Source organism: Lepidochelys kempii, chromosome 9 (genome assembly GCF_965140265.1).
Source record: "Lepidochelys kempii isolate rLepKem1 chromosome 9, rLepKem1.hap2, whole genome shotgun sequence".
In the NCBI taxonomy this organism is placed as follows: domain Eukaryota; kingdom Metazoa; phylum Chordata; order Testudines; family Cheloniidae; genus Lepidochelys; species Lepidochelys kempii.
Window position 1 is genome coordinate 57,037,676 of NC_133264.1, and position 20,962 is coordinate 57,058,637.

The following is a 20,962-nucleotide window of genomic DNA, read 5'->3' on the forward strand; positions in this document are numbered from 1 at the left end:
GTCCTGGGACGCTACTGGCTCAGCAGGCAGGGTAGTTGCATCTGCAGTGGCCATGAGACTCGGTTCTTGGCTGCAGTCCTCTGGTTTGTCCCAAGAGATGCGGGCCATGATCCAGGACCTTCCTTTTGAGGGTACGGGGCTCTTCTCTGAGCTGATGTATTCAAGGCTCCACGGTCTTAAAGTCTCCCAAGCCACCTTCCGCTCCCTGGGCCTTCATACCCCTCAACAGTCCAGGAAGCCTTTCTGTCCTCCGCCTCCTCCCTCTCTGCAGTCTAGGTCCTGGGGAACTCCCAGAGCGGGTTCCTAGAGGAAGAAGGATAAAGACAAGGGGCATAAGCAGTGATATCCGTTGTCTTCCCGCCTGGCTGCACTACCTGACCCTCCCAGAAACCAGGAAGGCCAAAAGCAGCCGTTTTGTGGGTGCACCCAAGGATGACTTCCCAGTCAAGCTACTGGATCTGTCCCTCTCATACCTCAACTGCCTCCGCCCTTTCTGGTCGGCCTGGTCCCGTATTACCTCAGACCATTGGGTGCTCGATACAATCTCTACAAGCTATACCCCCCAGTTTATCACTGACCACCCCTCCCACGCCACTTCCCCATCGCTCTTTAGGGACCCTTCTGACAAGCAGCTCCTCATTCAGGAGATCAACAACCTCCTGTTCCTGGGGACAGTGGAGGAGGTCCCTCAGAACATGGAAGGAAGAGGGTTCTACTCCCGTTACTTCCTAATTCCAAAGGCAAAAGGGGGCCTCAGACCCATTCTGGACCTGCATCGCCTCAACAAGTCTCTCAAGAAGTTGAAGTTTCGCATGGTCTCCCTGGCCTCCATCATTCCCTCCCTGGATCTGGGAGATTAAATCGCCCTCGATTTAAAGGATACTTACTTCTATATTTCCATTTTCCCAGGGCACCAGCGCGTCCTCTGTTTCATGCTGGGCCAGCACCATTTCCAGTTCACGACAATGCCCTTTGGCCTCTCGTCAGCACTGAGAGCGTTCACAAAGTGTATAGCGCCAGTGGCTGCTTACCTGCGACATCGGGTTTACCCATACCTTGACAACTGGTTGATAAAGGGCCAGTCCCGGGATCAAGTGCGGAGGCATCTTGATCTGATCTGTTCCACCTCTCGAAACATGGGGCTGATAATAAACGAGAAAAAGTCAACCTTGACCCCAGGGCAACACATTAAAATTCAACGGAGCGGTTCTCGACTCCACTCAGGCCAGAGCCTTCCTCCCCAAGACTTGGTTCCAAGCCATGGTGGACCTGATCTCGTGTATGCGAGCCCACCCGCTCACCACTGCCCACAAGTGCCGGAGACTGTTGGGTCACATAGCGGCATACACTTTCATGGTCCGACATGCATGGCTCTGCCTCAGGCCCTTGCAGAGGGGTTTATGTCCCCAACCGGCACAGCATGGTCTGTGGGTAAGAGTGATCCTCATAGTGCTGGCTTGGCTGCGCCAGCATTGATACAGCATTCTGCTGGATGTTTTAGTGGTGACTCTGTTCCAGCTGCCACTCAGGCCGGCCTTGCAGTCCCAAAACCACAGCAGTCTTCTGCATCTGAACCTGGCGGCGCTACACCTGATGGTTTGACGGCTGCATGGCTGAACGAGCAGGAGCAGCAGTGCTCAGCTGATGTCCAGCAGATTCTGTTGGGCAGTAGAAAGCCCTCTAGTGGAGCGACCTTACTGGCCAAGTGGAAGCAGATCACCTGTTGGACCTTGGATAAAGGTGTTCAGCCTGAGTGAGGCTTGTTGCTGCTGATTTTAGACTACCTTCTGCATCTCAAGCTCCAGGGCTTGTCCCTTTCATTGATCACAGTCCACTTGGCGGTAATCTCGGCCTTCAATCCACCTCTCAAGCGTAGGTAGGTTTTCGCCCAGGACATGACAGCCAGATTTCTCAAGGGCTTTGAGCGTCTCTACCCAAACGTCAAGGTCCCCTTTCGTCTGTGGGATCTAAACCTGGTGCTGTTGCTGGTCCTCACTGGTCCTCCTTTTGAGCCTTTGGGTTCCTGTTCTTTCCTCCTGTCCTGGAAGGTTGCGTTCCTGGTTGCGGTGACTTTGGCCTGTCGAGTCTTTGAAATTTGGTGCTCACCTCGGAACTACCTTATGCAGTCTTCTACAAGGACAAGGTCCAGCTGAGACCACACCCGGCTTTCCTGCCCAGGGTGGTCTCTGTTTCATTCAAACCAGGACATTTACTTACCGGTCTTCTTTCTAAAGCTGCATAAATCAGGGGGAGCATAGATTGCATGCCTTGGACGTTAGGAGGGCGCTAGCCTTCTTCATTGACAGGACCAAGCCGTTCTGTAAGTTGATACAATTGTTTGTCACAGTGGTTGACATAATGAAAGGTCACCCTGTATCTGCTCAAAGAATTTCTTCTTGGATCACCGCCTGCATTCACTTCTGCTATGATCAAGTGAAGGTGCCGCCCCTGGTGATTGTCACCACCCACTTGACCAGAGCACAGGCCTCTTTTGCAGCTTTTCTGGCCCAGGTCCCTATCCATCTACAGGGCAGCCACCTGTTTGTCCATCCATACATGTACATCCCACTATGCACTTACCCAGCTGGCTTGGGATGATGCTGGCTTTGGTATGGCAGTACTGCAAGCTGCTAAGCTGTGAACTCCAAGCCCACCTCCATAGATACTGCTTGCACGTCACCTAGAATGGAACCTACACGAGCAAGCACTCGAAGAGGAAAAAATAGTTACCTACCTTTCGTAACTGTTTTTCTTCAAGATGTGTTGCTTATGTCCATTCCATTACCTGTCCTCCTACCCCTCTGTTGGAGTTGCTGGTAAGAAGGAACTGAGAGTGCGTAGGGTCGGTGGCGTCTAATATACCAATGCATGGGCATGGCACTCAAAGGGGTGCCCCAGCCTGCCCTCCGGATATTGCTAAGGCAAAAGTCTCCAACAACTCTGCACATGGAATGGAATGGACATGAGCAACACATCTCGAAGAACAACAGTTACAAAAGGTAGGTAACTTTTTTTTTTCCCGTTGTGTGAACCCAGTCTCTTAGCCAAATTAATTAGTAGTCAGAGTAGCACTTGTTAATCCCTACTGTGGTGTGGCAGGGAAATAGTTTGTAATAAGTTATTGTGAATCTGACATATTTTCACATTTCCAGGTCTCCGCCAGGACTGTGCTTCAAGTTCTGCTTCAGTGTCCCGTCGCAGTTCCAGTGCTTCCCTTCACTCTCTGAGGAGAGGCACCTATAGTGACCAGGAGTTTGATACATACAGTCTGGAGGATGAGGATGATTATGATTGTTCACTATCCTATCGTAGTGCTCACAGGTACTCGCCATCTCCTCTCAGCTCCCCCCGTTGCCAATCCCCTTCTTCAGGTGCAGATTATGGCAGGACAACAAACTCTCGAATTCGACCCCCAAGGAGAGCTGTGCAAAGTCCAATGCAAGACCAGCTAAAATACACAAATAACGAAGGTAGGCTGGCTGTAAACTTTACAATACTATGTATTAAAAATGGAAATGATTTAGAGAAAGAATAGCTGTTTCATGGGAACTACTTCTGCAATTGGTTATGTTACTTGTTTGCTCTATTATTATTTTGAATTAAAATGGTAGTCTGCAATTTCCTAGGAATAGACTAAACAATGAAGGCAATTTGATTACTGTATAGTATACATTCTATTGGGAATTAATATTTCAGAGGAAATGCGCCACAGTATGCCTAACCTGGCTAGGACAAGCCTTCGCTCTCTGGAATCTGTAAGAAGCAGTCGGAGTCTGGAATCAGATTTGCAAGTGCCCAGCAGCCGACTTTCCAGAATTCAGCAACCATCAACAAGTCAGTTCACTTTATCATTTTGCCACTTCATTTGTAAAATAATAAGTTTTTAACTAAGAACAAAAATAAATGTGCCTGACTGCAGATCTGAGGCTCTTAAAAGGCCCAGCATCCTAAAATATTCGTGGGATGGACTTTGACTCCCTCAGGGAACAGGTGGGCAGGATCCCCTGAGAGGCTAATATGAGGGGGAAAGGAGTTCAGGAGAGCTGGCTGTATTTTAAAGAAGCCTTATTGAGGGTGCAGGAACAAACCATTCCAGTGTGCAGAAAGAATAGCAAATATGGTAGACGACCAGCTTGGCTTAACAGAGAAATCTTCGATGAGCTTAAACACAAAAAGGAAGCTTACAAGAAGTGGAAAGTTGGACAGATGACGAGGAGTATAAAAATATTGTTTGAGCATGCAGGGGTGTAATCAGGAAGGCGAAAGCACAATTGGAGTTGCAGCTAGCAAGGGATGTGAAGGGTAACAAGAAGGGTTTCTACAGGTATGTTAGCAACAAGAAGAAGGTCAGGGAAAGTGTGGGACCCTTACTGAATGGGGAAGGCAACCTAGTGACAAATGATGTGGAAAAAGCTGAAGTACTCAATGCTTTTTTTGCCTCGGTCTTCACAGAGAAGGTCAGCTACCAGACTGCTGCACTGGACAGCACAGTATGGGGAGGAGGTGAGCAGCCCTCAGTGGCGAAAGAACAGGTTAAGAACTGTTTAGAAAAGCTGGACATGCACAAGTCAATGGGGCCGGAACTAATGCATCCGAGGGTGCTGAGGAAATTGGCTGATGTGATTGCAGAGCCATTGGCCATTATCTTTGAAAACTCATGGCGATCGGGGGAGGTCTTGGATGATTGGAAAAAGGCAAATACAGTGCCAATTTTAAAAAAGGGAAGAAGGAGAACCTGGAGAACTACTTACCTCAGTCCCTGGCAAAATCATGGAGACAGGTCCTCAAGGAATCCATTTTGAAGCACTTGGAGGAGAGGAAGGTGACCAGGAACAGTCAACATGGATTCACCAAGGGCAAGTCATGCCTGACCAACCTGACTGTCTTCTATGATGAGATAACTGACTCTGTGGATATGGGGAAAGCAGTGGATGTAATATACCTTGACTTTAGGTTTTGATACGGTCTCCCACAGTATTCTTGCCAGGAAGTTAAACAAGTATGGATTGGATGAATGGACTATAAGGTGGATAGAAAGCTGGCTAGATCTTTGGGCTGAACGGGTAGTGATCAATGGTTTGATGTCTAGTTGGCAGTCGGTATCAAGCAGAGTGCCCCAGGGGTTGGTCCTGGGGCTGTTTTTGTTCAACATCTTCATTAATGATCTGGATGATGGGATGGATTGTACCCTCAGCAAGTTAGCAGATGACACTAAGCTGGGGGGGAGAGTTAGATACGTGGGAGGGTAGGGATAGGGTTCAGAGTGACCTAGACAAATTGGAGGATTGGGCCAAAAGAAATCTGATGAGGTTCAACAAGGACAAGTGCAGAGTCCTGCACATAGGATAGAAGGATAGGCTAGAATTCGATGCACTGTACAGGCTGGGGACTGGCTGGCTAAGCAGCAGTTCTGCACAAAAGGACCTGGGGCTTACAGTGGACGACAAACTGGATATGAGTCAATAGTGTGCCCTTGTTGCCAAGAAGGCTAACAGCTTATTGGGCTGCATTAGTAGGAGCATTGCCAGCAGATAGAGGGAAGTGATTTTCTCTCTATTTGGCACTGGTGAAGCCATATCTGGAGTACTGCATCTAGTTTTGGACCGCCAACTTCAGGAAGGATGTGGACAAATTGGAGAGAGTCCAGCGGAGGGCAACGAAAATCATTGGGGTCTGGGGCACATGATTTTTGAGGAGAGGCTGAGGGAACTGGGCTTATTTAATCTGCAAAAGAGAAGAGTGAGGGGGGATTTGATAGCAGCCTTCAACTACCTGAAGGGGGGTTCCAAAGAGGATGGAGCTAGGCTGTTCTCAGTGGTGGCAGATGACAAAGCAAGGAGCAATGGTGTCAAGTTGCAGTGGGGAAGGTGTAGGTTGCATATTAGGAAAAAAACTATTTCACTAGGAGGGTGGTGAAGCCCTGGAATGGGCTACTTAGGGAGGTGGTGGAATCTCCATCCTTCGAGGTATTTAAAGCCTGGCTTGATAAAGCCCTGGCTGGGTTGATTTAGTTGGGGTTGGTCCTGCTTTGAGAAGGGGGTTGGAGTAAATGACCTCCTTCAACTCTAATCTATGATTCTATGTCAGTATTGTTAATGTTTTTTTTCCCTCTCTCTCCCGTGGGGGGCCACCTCCCCCTTCACATCTAGGTCTGACTCCCAATAAGCTCAGGTATTCCTCTAGTGCTGGGCAGTCTCCCTTAACAGTCCGACAGTCAATGAAAGGTTCATGCTCAAACTCCCTGTTGACACCAAGGCAGCCACTAAAAGCTTCCGGTTACACCACTCCTGCAAGTGGAGTCCGAAAGCCACAGTCTTCAACTCTCAGTCCAGGATCTTCTAGTAGCAGTTCTTCCACTGCGAGAAGCAATAGTACAGCCACTGGAGCCAAAAATTCACCTGTTAAAGTACGAACATCTGTTGGAGGAACTACTACTCCGAAGAGCAAGCTGATACAGCCATCCAAGAGGTAAGATCTTGAAATGAGCATAAAAAAATTAAATGCACCTTCACAAATTTTGCCAACAACGCTGATGTCTGTGATACTTAAAATGCATTTCAAATCTGTAAAGTAATTGTGTAAAAATGGCGTTCTCCTCAGATGCACTTTAAGAATACTTATTAAACTTCTCAGTTGAGTCAAAATGACTTTTAAAGCACAAACCAGAAAACATAGCTTGACTTCCAGATCCCAGACTGAGCTTGGAAAATTCCAATTTGTAAATTGAAAGAAAAAAAAATCTAGATTGATTGAAATACATTCATTGTAGGTTTTAGAGTAGCAGCAATGTTAGTCTGGTTTGGCAAAAAGAAAAGTAGTACTAGTGGCACCTTGAAACCATTTTAGTTTGCAGCTGGAATTTGTAGGTTGGTCAATAAATCTCTATGCCTCAGAGGAAAAAAGTTATGTATTTACTGATAAATATAGTGCTTTTGACATGCATCATAGTGCTTTACAGAGTTATAAAGGGCTCTAATACTTCGAGAGCTTTAAATGAAAGGCACTATAGAATTGCAAAGCACTTAAAGGGTGGGTAAGGAAAACAGAGACCCAGAGAGACTGTGATTTGCCTAGGGTCACAAAGGCCTTTGAGGTAATAATTGCTTCAAATGTCACGAAAATACAGTTCTCTAGAGAGGAAGATGGTTCGGTGGTTAGGGGACTAACCTGGCACTTAGGGAATTGAGCCAAGCTTTCCTGCTCTGCCACAGACTTCCTGTGTGACCTCGCACAAGTCATTCAGTTTCTCTGCCTCAGTTCACCATCTTTAAAATTGAAATGTCTATTTCCTGATTTCCCTGAATGCTTTAACTCACAGGTGCATTGTGGGATGGAAATGGGGGCTATTAATTACCTCAAATAGCTGAAGTCCAGATAAGTAGCAAAGAATATGGTAATTTGGATAAAGGTAACAGCTAGATTTAGACTTTGGCATATGTGCCTGTGCCGGGGAGTAAGAATCCCCTCATACACCTGCAGGTTGGAAAGGAAAGTGAAGCCTTGCCTCTGCTCTCACTGTACTGGCCAGTACAGCTGAGCCAGCATGGTGAACCATAATTTTGCTGCTGGCATAGGCTAACAAAATATCTATACTCAACCTCCCCCATGCCCCTAGCAAGGGGGAGGCTGGGAGGGAGTTGTCTGAGGTAGTGTCTCCCAAGATTACTATTCGGGTGGGGCAGTTTATGCACCACTTCTTACTCAGGGCTGTGTCCAAAATCAAAATCTAGCCATGAGGTAACAGAAGAATTCAGGTAGGTGGAATGAAACTTGAAAAAAGAAAATGAAATTTGGTCAAGACGCTGGTGTCAATACTCACTCCTCCCACAAAAAATGCACTGAGATCTCTAATGATCCTGACGGACTAGAGGTCTTGTCTTTGAGGAAATAGACTACACCAGCAGCATGGTGCCCACAAATCTTTCTGGGGAACTACTTCATTTGATAGTTAGACAGAAGAGTTGCACTTGCTGAATCACTTGTATTACCTTCTACTGCCTTTTTGTAAATGTTGGAGTTCAAAAAATATTTTGACCAGGCCTGACCTTGCTTAGCTTGCAAGATCTGAGGCTCTTGACCAAGGTATGACTGCAAGTCAAAAAACCAAATAATCTACTTGTTCACCACTGAAGAGGGATTTGAAAAGTAGAGCAGACTTAAAATATTTTAACTAGAGCTGTTGATTAATTGCAGTTAACTCTTGCGATTAACTCAAAAAAAAATTAATCACAGTTTTAATTACACTGTTAAACAATAGAATATCAATTGAAATTTATTAAGTATTTTGGATGTTTTTCTACACTTTTATATATATTGTATTCTGTGTTGTAATTGAAATCAAAGTGTATATTTTTGATTAAACATTTGCACTATAAAAATGATAAAGAAATAGTATTTTTCAATTCACCTCATACAAGTACTGTAGTGCAATCTCTTTGTCATGAAAGTGCAACTTACAAATGTAGATTTTTCTTGTTGTTACATAACTGCTCTCAAAAACAAAACAATGTGAAACTTCAGAGCCTACAACTGCATTCAGTCCTATTTCTTGTTCGGCCAATCGCTAAGACAAACAAGTTTGTTTACATTTACAGGAGATAATGCTGCCCTCTTCTTATTTACAATGTCACCAGAAAGTGAGAACAGGAGAATCTGCATGGCACTTTTGTAGCCAGCGTTGCAAGGTATTTATATGCTAGATATGCTAAACATTCGTATACCCCTTTATGCTTCAGCCCTCATTCCAGAGGACATGCTTCCATGCTGATGACGCTCATTAAAAAAATAATGCGTTAATTAAATTTGTGACTGAACTCCTCGGGGGAGAATTGTATGTCCCCTGCTCTGTTTTATCTACATTCTGCCATATATTTCATGTTATAGCAATCTCGGATGATGACCCAGCACATCTTGATCATTTTAAGAACACTTTCACTGCAGATTTGACAGAACGCAAAGAAGGTACCAATGTGTGATTTCTAAAGATAGCTACAGCACTCAACCCAAGGTTTAAGAATCTGAAGTGCTGTCCAAAATCTTAGAGGGATGAGGCGTAGAGTATGCTTTCAGAAGTTTTAAAAGAGCAACACTCGAATGCAGAAACTACAGAACCCTAACCACCAAAAAAGAAAATCAACCTTGTGCTGGTGGCATCTGACTCAAATAATGAAAATGAACATGCATCAGTCCGCACTGCTTTGGATTCTTATCAATCAGAACCAGTCATCAGCATGGACTCATGTCCACTAGAATGGTGGTTGAAGCATGAAGGACATATGAATCATTAGTGCATCTGCACGTAAATATCATAGAATACCAGGGTTGGAAGGGACCTCAGGCGGTCATCTAGTCCAACCCCTTGCTCAAAGCAGGACATAATCCCCAACTAAATCATCCCAGATAGGGCTTTGTCAAGCCTGACAGTAAAAACCTCTAATGAAGGAGATTCCACCACCTCCTTAGGTAATGCATTCCAGTGCTTCACCATCCTCCTAGTGAAAAAGTTTTTCCTAATATCCAACCTAAACCTCCCCCACTGCAACTTGAGACCATTACTCCTTGTTCTATCATCTGGTACCACTGAGAACAGTCTAGATCCATCCTCTTTGGAACCCCCTTTCAGGTAGTTGAAAGCAGCTATCAAATCCCCCTTCATTCTTCTCTCCTGCAGACTAAATAATCCCAGTTCCCTCAGCTTCTCCTCATAAGTCATGTGCTCCAGCCCCCTAATCATTTTTGTTGCCCTCCGCTGGACTCTTTCCAATTTTTCCACATCCTTATAGTGTGGAGCCCAAAACTGGACACTACACCAAATGAGGCCTCACCAATGCTGAATAGAGGGGAATGATCCCTCAATCTGCTGGCAGTGCTCCTACTTATACAGCCCAAAATGCCGTTTGCCTTCTTGGCAACGAGGGCACACTGCTGAAGCATTTCCAGCTTCTCGTCCACTGTAATTCCCAGGTCCTTTTCTGCAGAACTGCTGCTTAGCCAGTCGGTCCCCAGCCTGTAGTGGTGCATGGGATTCTTCCTTCCTAAGTGCAGAACTCTGCACTTGTCCTTGTTGAACCTCATCAGATTTCTTTTGGCCCAATCCTTCAATTTGTCTAGGTCACTCTGAACCCTATCCCTACCCTCCATTGTATCTACCTCTCCCCCCCGCCCCCAGCTTAGTGTCTTCCACAAAGTTGCTGAGGGTGCAATTAATCCCATCATCCAGGTAATTAATAAAGGTGTTGGAAAAAAACTGGCCCCAGGACGGACCCTTGGGGCACTCCACTTGATACCGGCTGCCAACTAGACACTATTGATCACTACCTGTTGAGCCCGATCATTTAGCCAGCTTTCTATCCACCTTATAGTCCATTCATCCAGCCCATACTACTTTAACTTGCTGGCAAGAATATTGTGGGAGACTATCAAAAGCTTTGCTAAAGTCAAGGAATAACACGTCCACTGCTTTCCCCTCATCCACAGAGCCAGTTACCTCATCATAAAAGGCAGTTCCTCACCCAGTCGCCATGAGTGTTCAAAGATAATGGCCAATAGCTCTGCAAACACATCTGCCCACTCCTTTAGCATTCTCGGATGCAGTGCATCCGGCCTCAGGGACTTGTGCTCGTCCAGCTTTTCTAAATAGTCCTGAACCACTTCTTTCTCCACAGAGGGCTGGTCACCTCCTCCCCATGCTGTGCTGCCCAGTGCAGTAGTCTGGGAGCTGACCTTGTTCATGAAGAGAGAGGCAAAAAAAGCTTTGAGTACATTAGCTTTTTCCACATCCTCTGTCACTAGGTTGCCTCCCCCATTCGGTAAGGGGCCCACACTTTCCCTGACCACCTTCTTGTTGCTAACATACCTGTAGAAACCTTTCTTATTACTCTTAACATCTCTTTCTAGCTGCAACTCCAAGTGTGATTTGGCCTTCCTGATTTCACTCCTGCATGCCTGTGCAATATTATTATACTTCTCCCTGGTCACTTGTCCAATCTTCCACTTCTTGTAAGCTTCTTCATTGTGTTTAAGATCAGGAAGGATTTCATTGTTAAGCCAAGCTGGTCACCTGCCATCTTTACTATTCTTTCTACACGTCGGGATGGTTTGTTCCTGCAACTTCAGTAAGGATTCTTTAAAATACAGCCAGCTCTCCTGGACTTCTTCCCCCCTCATGTTATTCTCCCAGGGGATCCTGCCCATCAGTTCCCCGAGGGAGTCAAAGTCTACTTCTCTGAAGTCCAGGGTCCATATTCTGCTGCTCTCCTTTCTTTCTTGTGTCAGGATTCTGAACTCTACCATCTCATGGTCACTGCCTCCCAGGTACCTATCCACTTTTGCTTCCCCTACTAATTCTTCCCTGTTTGTGAGCAGCAGGTCAAGAAGAGCTTTGCCCCTCGTTGGTTCCTCCAGCACTTGCACCAGGAAATTGTCCCCTACTCTTTCCAAAAACTTCCTGGATTGTCTGTGCACTGCTGTATTGCTCTCCTAGCAGATATAAGGGTGATTGAAGTCCCCCATGAGAACCAAGGCCTGTGATCTAGTAACTTCTGTTAGTTGCCTGAAGAAAGCCTTGTCCACCTCATTCCGCTGGTCTGGTGGTCTGTAGCATTCTCCCACCACAACATCTCCCTTGTTGCTCACACTTCTAAACTTAGTCCGGAGACTCTCAGGTTTTTCTGCAGTTTCATACTAGAGCTCTGAGCGGTCATAGTGCTCTTACATACAATGCAACTTCCTCACCTTTTCTGTCCTGCCTGTCCTTCCTGAACAGTTTATATCCATCGATGACAGTACTGCAGTCATGTAAGTTATCCCACCAAGTCTCTGTTATTCCAATCACATCGTAATTCCTTGACTGTGCCAGGACTTCCAGTTCTCCCTGCTTGTTTCCCAGGCTTCTTGCATTTGTGTATAGGCACTTAAGATAACTTGCTGATCGTCCTGCTTTCTCAGTGTGAGGCAGGATTCCTCCTCTTTTGAGCTCTCCTGCTCGTGCTTCCTCCTGGTATCCCACTTACCTCAGGGCTTTGGTCTTCTTCCCCCGGTGAACCTAGTTTAAAGCCCTCCTCACTAGGTTAGCCAGCCTGCTTGCGAAGATGCTCTTCCCTTTCTTCGTTAGGTGGAGCGTGTCCCTACCTAGCAGAATATCTTGCAATTCTGGCTACAACAGTGCCATGAGAACGCCTGTTCTCACTGTGAGGTGACATTATCAACAAGAACCGGGCAGTATTATCTCCTGCAAATGTAAACAAACTTATTTGTCTGAGCAATTGGCTTAACAAGTAGGAGGACTGGGTGGACTTGCAGGCTCTAAATTTTACATTGTTTTATTTTTGAATGTAGTTTTTTTTACATAATTCTACATTTGTAAGTTCAACTTTCATGACCGAGATTGCACTACAGTACTTGTATTAGGTGAATTGAAAAATACTATTTCTGTTTTTTTACAGTGTAAATAGTTGTAATAAAAATAAAGTGAGGACTGTACACTTTGTATTCCATGTTGTAATTGAAATCAATATATTTGAAAATGTAGAAAACATCCAAAAATATTTAAATAAATGGTATTCTATTAATAACAGTGCAGTTAATCGCAGTTAACTTTTTTAATTGCTTGACAATCCTAATTTTAACACATCTCTCTTATACATATATGCCACTTCAGCAACTTCTTAAAGAGCCAGACAACTGGGTGAAAGCAAGGGCTTATGTTTAATGCATTGGAGCAGCTGGGCTCTAAATTTCACCATTAGCAATAATACAAAATGAGTGTGCATATTGTGTTGAGAGAAATAATCTCTTGTCACCAAAAAGGTAAACAGAGAAGTCAGCTACCTCCTCTGTCCTATTTCTGCCCATACAAATTTCCTTTTGATTAGGTAGGAAGGAAGGGGGGAGGGAGAGCTCAGTGGTTTGAGCATTGGTCTGCTAAAACCAGGGTTGTGAGGTCAATCCTTGAGGGGCCATTTAGGGATCTGGGGCAAAAATTGGGGATTGGTCCTGCTTTGAGCAGGGGGTTGGACTAGATGACCTCCTGAGGTCCCTTTGAACTCTGATATTCTATGATTCTAGTAACCTGAGAAGCTTTCCTTGCTAATTATGACTGCAGGGAGCAATGCTTGAGAGAATTCTATGGATGGCAGAAAATCACTTTGTGATGTGACATAGTGACTTCAGTATTCAGTTGGAGTTGGGATCAGCTTAATTTACACATTTCACAGGCAGAGGTGAAATTATTTGCTGAGCATCACTGAGTCAGTGGCCAGAGCAAGGAAGAGAATTCAGATCTCTTGAATCCAAGTTGTTCTATTCACTGACTAGACCATACAGTTTCCCTGATGAAGGGTGCAGCTGGGGGCCATCACTAATGTGTTCTCTCCTCAGTGGAAAGTTCACATTTTTAAAATAGCTTCTTATCTTGCTTAATGGGACACTAAGGTTAAATGTAGGCCGTACATTAAAAATACTTTAACATTTAAAGTGCCTTCATAATCCTACAAAGTTTTTCCCTCAAAACAAGCGCTGCAATACTGGTAACTTTCTTACTTCTCTCCTGGTTTCTTGTACCAATCTGTTCTTATTAACTAGGAGGCTATTCAAATCCAAAAAGAAAAGGAGTACTTGTGGCTCCTTAGAGACTAACCAATTTATTTGAGCATGAACTTTCGTGAGCTACAGCTCACTTCATCGGATGCATACCGTGGAAACTGCAGAAGACATTATATACACACACAGACCATGAAACAATACCCCCTCCCACCCCATTGTCCTGCTGGTAATAGCTTATCTATAGTGATCATCAAGTTGGGCCATTTCCAGCACAAATCCAGGTTTTCTCACCCTCCGCCCCCCACACACAAACTCACTCTCCTGCTGGTAATAGCCCATCCAAAGTGACCACTCTCTTCACAATGTGTATGATAATCAAGGTGGGTCATTTCCAGCACAAATCCAGGTTCTCTCACTCCCTCACCCCCCTCCAAAAACCACACACACAAACTCACTCTCCTGCTGGTAATAGCTTGTCAAAAGTGACCACTCTCCCTACAATGTGCATGATAATCAAGGTGGGCCATTTCCAGCACAAATCCAGGTTTTCTCACCCCCCACCTTGATTATCATGCACCTTGTAGGGAGAGTGGTCTGGATGATAGGAGGATCACTTGATTGCCTGTTCTGTTCATTCCCTCTGAAGCATCTGGTACTGGCCCCTGTTGGAAGACAGGATATTGGGCTAGATGGACCATGGCTGCTGTTATGTCTAACTTTAAAGCCTTTTTCAACATTACCTGAGCCTGCTGCAGTTTCCTGTCTCTTGCACTAGCATGCCTTAAAACACGGGGCTGCCTTTAATAGTTGGTATTCATGGGTGTGAGTGTAACAGGGAACTATGGACTTTAAGACATGACTGTAGGGCAGGTGCTAAAATTCTGTGATAACAAATGGATTTTGTAAAAGCAAAAATACCAGCATTCAGTCTCAAGGCTTGGCGCACTAATGTTTCTCTGGCATGTTTCTCATGCTTTAATGAGCATTTCATTTCTTGTTGCTCTTTTTTTTAAATGTACCCCAATGCATCAGTCTGTCTGATGTGTTGGCTTTTTTGTATTTTTAAAATAGATTTCCTCAGTCAGCAAAGACCAGTCAGACAACTGCTGATGATTCCTGGAAGGATGGGTGTTACTAAGCCAACCCAGAGAAGCTGATAAACTGCCAAACATCTGTATGAAGCAGACCCCCAGCTGGCTGGGCATGAGAACATTATTTTAAAATACACCTTGCCCCAGACTCATCACATAGGACTGACTTGTATGTTTTCCCCATCTTTTGAATGCAAATGACCCCCTTGCCTTCATTTATTTTACCAAGAGCTTGGTCTCTTAGTGGTAGAAATGGACAACTTTTTCTTTACTGTGTTCCTACTGTTCAGAGTATACTACTGAAGTCTGAAAAGCATCAGATGAAGACTGGTTGACTCTAGCCTTTGTATCTCTAGTACAAACTTCTACCAGACCAGCAGTGTTGCTGGAAGAGATGGTGACTGAGATTCAGTATGATCTGTTCATGGGAAAATTTGCTTGGAAGGGCACAGGTGGTCATGTTTGTGCCATCAAGAAATTTCAACCCACTGTGCTTCTTTGTTGTAAATCAGTGGTTTGGATATTAGAGAAATAGCTGTATAGATGTTAGAAAATGAGTGAGTTTGTTTTTTTTAAATTCACCTGGTGTAATCTAACATTTGCCTGAAATTCAGATTTTTTTTTACTTGTTCCTGTAGAGAATGTTTCTTCTCGAAGATGAAGCAGCTTTTTATAACTCAGTAGTGCAGTTCAAAAAGATGTTTGTATTAGTGTGTGCATCACCAAGTGTAAGTTCACAGATGAAGGAGTAGTACACAATATTTGTGTGGGTTTATGAACAGGCAGTCACACTTCAATGGGTGCTACTTAAAAACTATCTATCACATTTCAGTATTTGCTGTGTTCCATAACTTCACAAGGAAATACCAAACATTGGTAATCTGAACTACTACAGGTGAGTCCAGTACTGAATGGCCTCCCCTTGTATATTGGAGAGAAGCTATTGCACTTGAAGTGATTCTCTCCATGATCTACTTTACCCATTCCCAATTGGTAACAGTTGCCCTTTATTAGTTTTGTATAAAGCTTTTCTACTGCATTTTTTTCATACGAAGGAATCTGTTTGCTGAGGACAGGGACCCATTTTAAACTATGGAGACCACTGATTCGATCATATTTTCTGAAATATGCACTGGTAATAGAGCACAGCGCTGTTCTCCCTGCCATCAATGTGATTTGATATTGTAGTTTAATAAAAATAATGCTTCTTTAATGAACTTTTTGGTATTATTTTTATAAAAATAGTTAGTGGGCAGAGGGACAAAATCTCCACTTTCATAGATCTCAAGCCTTAATTATTTTCAGAAACACGTGGGTTAACCACTACAGAAAACTTTTACTATCTGTCTATTATTTGCATTACAGGCTTCTATTTAGTAATTACATATAGGTAGATTAAAATTGATGATACATTCACACTCACCCTGAAGCCTTAAATCAACTGGAATGTCATTTTAGAAAACTTCAGAGAAACATATGAATCCAAGTTATTTGTAAGGGAAAGTTAACAAAATGGGGGCCTGGAATCATTCTCTCCTACTATTTCTGCAGGAATCAACCCTGATTGCAGGGTGAGGTGACTGTGATAAACTGCAGAAGCATATATTCATAGCTTCCAAGGCCAGAAGGGATCATTGTGATAATCTAGCCTGACAACCTGTAAATGCAGGCAATAAAACTTTCTAAAGATATACTCAGAATTATTTTGGAAAACACCCAATCTTATTTTTAAAAATCCATGACCCCTTGGATTTAACTTTCACTGTTAAATGTACACATTCGTTCCAGTCCAAATCTGCCGAGCTTCAACTTCCAGCCATTGGATTGTTATACATTTCTCTGCTAGATTGAAGAGCCTTAAATATTTGTTCCCCCTGTAAATACTTGTACACTAATCAGATCACTCCTTAACCTTTTCTTTATTAAACTATAAGGAGCTCAGTCACTATAAAACAGGTTTTGTAATCCTTTGGTCATTCTTGTGTGAATCCTCTCCAGTTTAATCAACATCATTTTTGAATTGTGGACATACTATTCGAGCAGTGGTTGCACCAGCACCAAATACAGAGGTAGAATCTTCCTACTCACACTTGAGGTTCCCATTTATGCATCACAGCAGCTCTTTTAGGCAGTGTTGCACTATGACCTCCTATTCTGCTGTTAACAGCCAGACAGTTAAGAACAGACATACTGGGTCAGACTAAAGGTCTATCTAGCTCAGTATCCTGTCTTCTGACAGTGGCCAATGCCAGGTGCTTCAGAGGGAATGAACAGAACAGGTAATCATTCCCACCTTCTGGCAAACAGGCTAGGAACACCATCCCTGCCCATCCTCCATTAATTTATCTAGTTATTTTTTGAACCCTGTTAAAGGCTTGGCCTTCACACCATCCTCTGGCAAAGAGTTCCACAGGTTGGCTGTGAGTGTGTGAAGAAATACTTCTGTTGGTTTTAAACCTACTGCCTATTAATTTCATTTGGTGATCTCTAGTTGTTGTGTTATGAGTAAATAATATCTCCTTATTTACTTTCTCCACACTAATCATCATTACCCCCCCGCCCCCCATAGTCATCTCTTTTCCAATCTGAAAATCCCAGTCTTAATCTCTCCTCATATGGAAACTGTTCCATACCCCTAATAATTTTTGTTGCCCTTTTCTGTACCTTTTCCAATACATCTTTTTTGAGATAGGGCAACCACATCTGCACACAGTATTCAGTGTGGGTGTACCATGGATTTATGTAGCAGCATTATGATATTTTGTTTTATCTGTGCCTTTCCTAATGATTCCCAGCATTGTTTGCTTTTTTGACTGCCGCTGCACATTGAGTGGATGTTATCAGAGAGCTATCCACAATGACTCCAAGACCACCAAAATCTTTTTCGGTCATTGCATCCGAAGGTAGTCTCCCATAACTGGCCTACATGCTTTGTTCCTAGATGTATTTATTTACATGTATTAAAATATTTAGTTTGCTTGTACCGGCTACCAAGTAATCTAGGTTGCTTTGTATTATTAAATACTGGCAGTTGCATGCAAGTACATTTGATAGTCTGAAGTAATACAGAACATGGAGAACGCCCTGGTTTTCATGGGAGACTTCAATCACTCTGATATCTGCTGGGAGAGCAATACAGTGGTGCACAGACAATCCAGGAAGTTTTTGAAAATGTAGGGGACAATTTCCTGGTACAAGTACTGGAGGAACCAACTAGGGGCAGAGCTCTTCTTGACCTGCTGCTCACAAACCGGGAAGAATTAGTAGGGGAAGCAAAAGTGGATGGGTACCTGGGAGGCAGTGACTATGAGATGGTCAAGTTCAGCATCCTGACACAAGGAAAAAAGGAAAGCAGCAGAATGTGGACCCTGGACTTCAGAAAAGCAGACTTGGACTCCCTCAGGGAGCTAATGAGCAAGATCCCCTGGGAGAATAACATAAGGGGGAAAGGAGTCCAGGAGAGGTGGCTGTATTTTAAAGAATCCTTATTGTTACAGGGACAAACCATCCCCAGGTGTAGAAAGAATAGTAAATATGGCAGGAGACTGGCTTGGCTTAACAGTGAAATCCTTGCTGATCTTAAATACAAAAAAGCTTACAAGAAGTGGAAGATTGGACAAGTGACCAGAGAGGAGTATAAAAATATTGCTTGGGCACGAAGGAGTGAAATCAGCAAGGCCAAATCACACCTGGAGGTGCAACTAGCAAGAGATGTTAAGAGTAACAAGAAGGGTTTCTTCAGGTATGTTAGCAACAAGAAGAAAGTCAAGGAAAGTGTGGGCCTCTTACTGAATGAGGGAGGCAACCTCGTGACAGAGGATGTGGAAAAAGCTAATGTACTCAATGCTTTTTTTGCCTCTATCTTCATGAACAAGGTCAGCTCTCAGACTACTGCACTGGGCAGCACAGCATGGGGAGGAGGTGACCAACCCTCTGGAGAAAGAAGTGGTTCGGGACTATTTAGAAAAGCTGGTTGTGCACAAGTCCATGGGGCCGAGAGTGCTAAAGCAGTTGGCGGATGTGATTGCAGAGCCATTGGCCATTATCTTTGAAAACTTATGGCAATTGGGGGACGTCCTGGACGACTGGAAAAAGGCTAATGTAGTGCCCATCTTTAAAAAAAGGAAGGAGGAGGATCCTGGGAACTACAGGCCAGTCAGCCTCACCTCAGTCCCTGGAAAAATCATGGAGCAGGTCCTCAAGGACTCAATTCTGAAGCACTTAGAGGAAAGTGATCAGGAACAGTCAGCATGGATTCACCAAGGGCAAGTCATGCCTGACTAATCTAATTGCCTTCTATGACGAGATAACTGGCTCTGTGGATGAAGGGAAAGCAGTGGACGTGTTCCTTGACTTTAGCAAAGCTTTTAACACTGTCTCCCACAGTATTCTTGCCAGCAAGTTGAAGTATGGGCTGGATGAATGGAGTATAAGGTGGATAGAAAGCTGGCTAGATTGTTGGGCTCAACGGGTAGTGATCAATGGCTCCATGTCTAGTTGGCAGCTGGTATCAAGTGGAGTGCCCCAAGGGTCGGTCCTGAGGCCGGTTTTGTTCAATATCTTCATAAATGATCTGGAGGATGGGAGGAGAGGTAGATATGCTGGAGGGTAGGGATAGGATACAGAGGGACCTAGACAAATTGGAGGATTGGGCCAAAAGAAATCTGATGAAGTTCAAGGACAAGTGCAGAGTCCTGCACTTAGGACAGAAGAATCCAATGCACTGCTATAGACTAGGGACCGAATGGCTCGGCAGCAGTTCTGCAGAAAAGGACCTAGGGGTTACAGTGGATGAGAAGCTGGATATGAGTCAACAGTGTGCCCTTGTTGCCAAGAAGGCTAATGGCATTTTGGGATGTATAAGTAGGGGCATTGCCAGCAGCTCGAGGGATGTGATCGTTCCCCTCTATTCGACACTGGTGACACTCCTCATCTGGAGTACTGTGTCCAGTTTTGGGCCCCACACTACAAGAAGGATGTGGAAAAATTGGAGAGAGTCAAGTGGAGGGTAACAAAAATGATTAGGGGACGGGAACATGACTTATGAGAAGAGGCTGAGGGAACTGGGGATGTTTAGTCTATGGAGGAGAAGAATGAGGGGGGACTTGATAGCTGCTTTCAACTACCTGAAAGGGGGTTCCAAAGAGGATGGCTCTAGACTGTTCTCAGTGGTAGCAGATGACAGAACAAGGAGTAATGGTCTCAAGTTGCAGTGGGGGAGATTTAGGTTGGTTTTTCGGAAAATCTTTTTCACTAGGAGGGTGGTGAAACACTAGAATGCATTACCTAGGGAGGTGGTGGAATCTCCTTCCTTAGAAGTTTTAAGCTCAGGCTTGACAAAGCCCTGGCTGGAATGATTTAATTGGGGATTGGTCCTGCTTTGAGCAGGGGCTTCGACTAGATGACCTCCTGAGGTCCCTTCCAACCCTGATATTCTATGATTCTACAAGTACTGTTGTTAAAGAAGGGACAAGACTTTCCATACAACATCAGCAGATGGAGGTATGAATTGGTAGATTAGTTTGATTAACAGAAGCACTAGAAATGAGATTTTAATAAACAGCAGTTGGAGAGAACTTATACTTGCAAAGCTTTGAAGGACTAGTTTAAAATACTTCGGGGACTGACCCAACCCTCAGTTTCTGAAGCTAGTTTTGTTTGGTTAGAGAACTTTTAAACAGTGGACATTTTAAAGTGGGCTGTCTAAATCTGTAGAAAAACACCAAACACTACTTGGACTGGCTGGAATTAAATCTAATCTCCTTCAATATCATGAAATACTTCTCTCACAAGCTCACACTAAATTTAGTTGTACTATACCTGATAATATCTTCATTTACGCCTGTTTGGCGTGCCCTCAGCTGTGGAGGGGGACGTTGAAGGGTAGAAAATGAAAGATGAGCAATCCTTGGTATTGGTTGCAGCTCACTGTTTAAGGCAGCTGCTCCAGGACTCCAGCTTCAGAGCACAATTGTTCAGATTTAAAGAGGTACCTCCGATTGGATGTCTCTTTCCTAAGTGTTGTCTTTCCACCTGTTACCTAGTGGTAAGGTAGTTTTCACATGGTTACTCCTCTTGAAGGCAGTTGTTTTAAGGTTAGCAGGGCAAGGTAAACTATCAAACTGCCATGTCTATTATTTTTGTTTCATTAGCTAATGTAAGAAAACATTTTGAAGATGAGGTTTAAGGAATAATGCTGACTTGGCTTTGAGTACTTTACTTATTGACTGACAGCTGATGACTAGCTCCTTCTCCCCATGCTAGCTCAGTCACTGGGGAAGGACTAGATATATTACAGTTCCTTATCAGTATTTAGTCATTGAGATTGA

The 20,962-nt window shown here is 44.1% G+C and overlaps 2 protein-coding genes across 18 annotated transcripts in view; one reads left to right on the forward strand and one right to left on the reverse strand.

Moving 5' to 3' along the window:
• LOC140917504 (SLAIN motif-containing protein-like) overlaps nucleotides 1-20,962 on the forward strand; it is a 116,846-nt gene that overhangs the window by 52,110 nt on the left and 43,774 nt on the right. For 5 of the 14 annotated variants that reach the window (XM_073360537.1, XM_073360530.1, XM_073360529.1 and 2 more), the window contains 4 exons: nucleotides 3,153-3,470; nucleotides 3,697-3,834; nucleotides 4,453-4,503; nucleotides 6,150-6,468. In XM_073360537.1, coding sequence (XP_073216638.1) covers nucleotides 3,153-3,470; nucleotides 3,697-3,834; nucleotides 4,453-4,503; nucleotides 6,150-6,468 — 826 coding nt within the window. Of the gene's footprint in view, nucleotides 1-3,152; nucleotides 3,471-3,696; nucleotides 3,835-4,452; nucleotides 6,469-8,594; nucleotides 9,475-14,574; nucleotides 15,851-20,962 lie in introns of those variants that run through there. The other 9 variants (XM_073360535.1, XM_073360539.1, XM_073360534.1 and 6 more) reach the window with 8 other exon arrangements.
• The window catches only part of VAMP7 (vesicle associated membrane protein 7), an 83,878-nt gene that overhangs the window by 4,810 nt on the left and 58,106 nt on the right, over nucleotides 1-20,962 (reverse strand). For 2 of the 4 annotated variants that reach the window (XM_073360548.1, XM_073360552.1), the window contains one exon: nucleotides 20,655-20,673. The exons of the other annotated variants lie outside the window; for them this stretch is intronic. In XM_073360548.1, coding sequence (XP_073216649.1) covers nucleotides 20,670-20,673 — 4 coding nt within the window. In that variant the 3' untranslated portion in view covers nucleotides 20,655-20,669. Of the gene's footprint in view, nucleotides 1-20,654; nucleotides 20,674-20,962 lie in introns of those variants that run through there. 4 annotated transcript variants of the gene reach the window in all.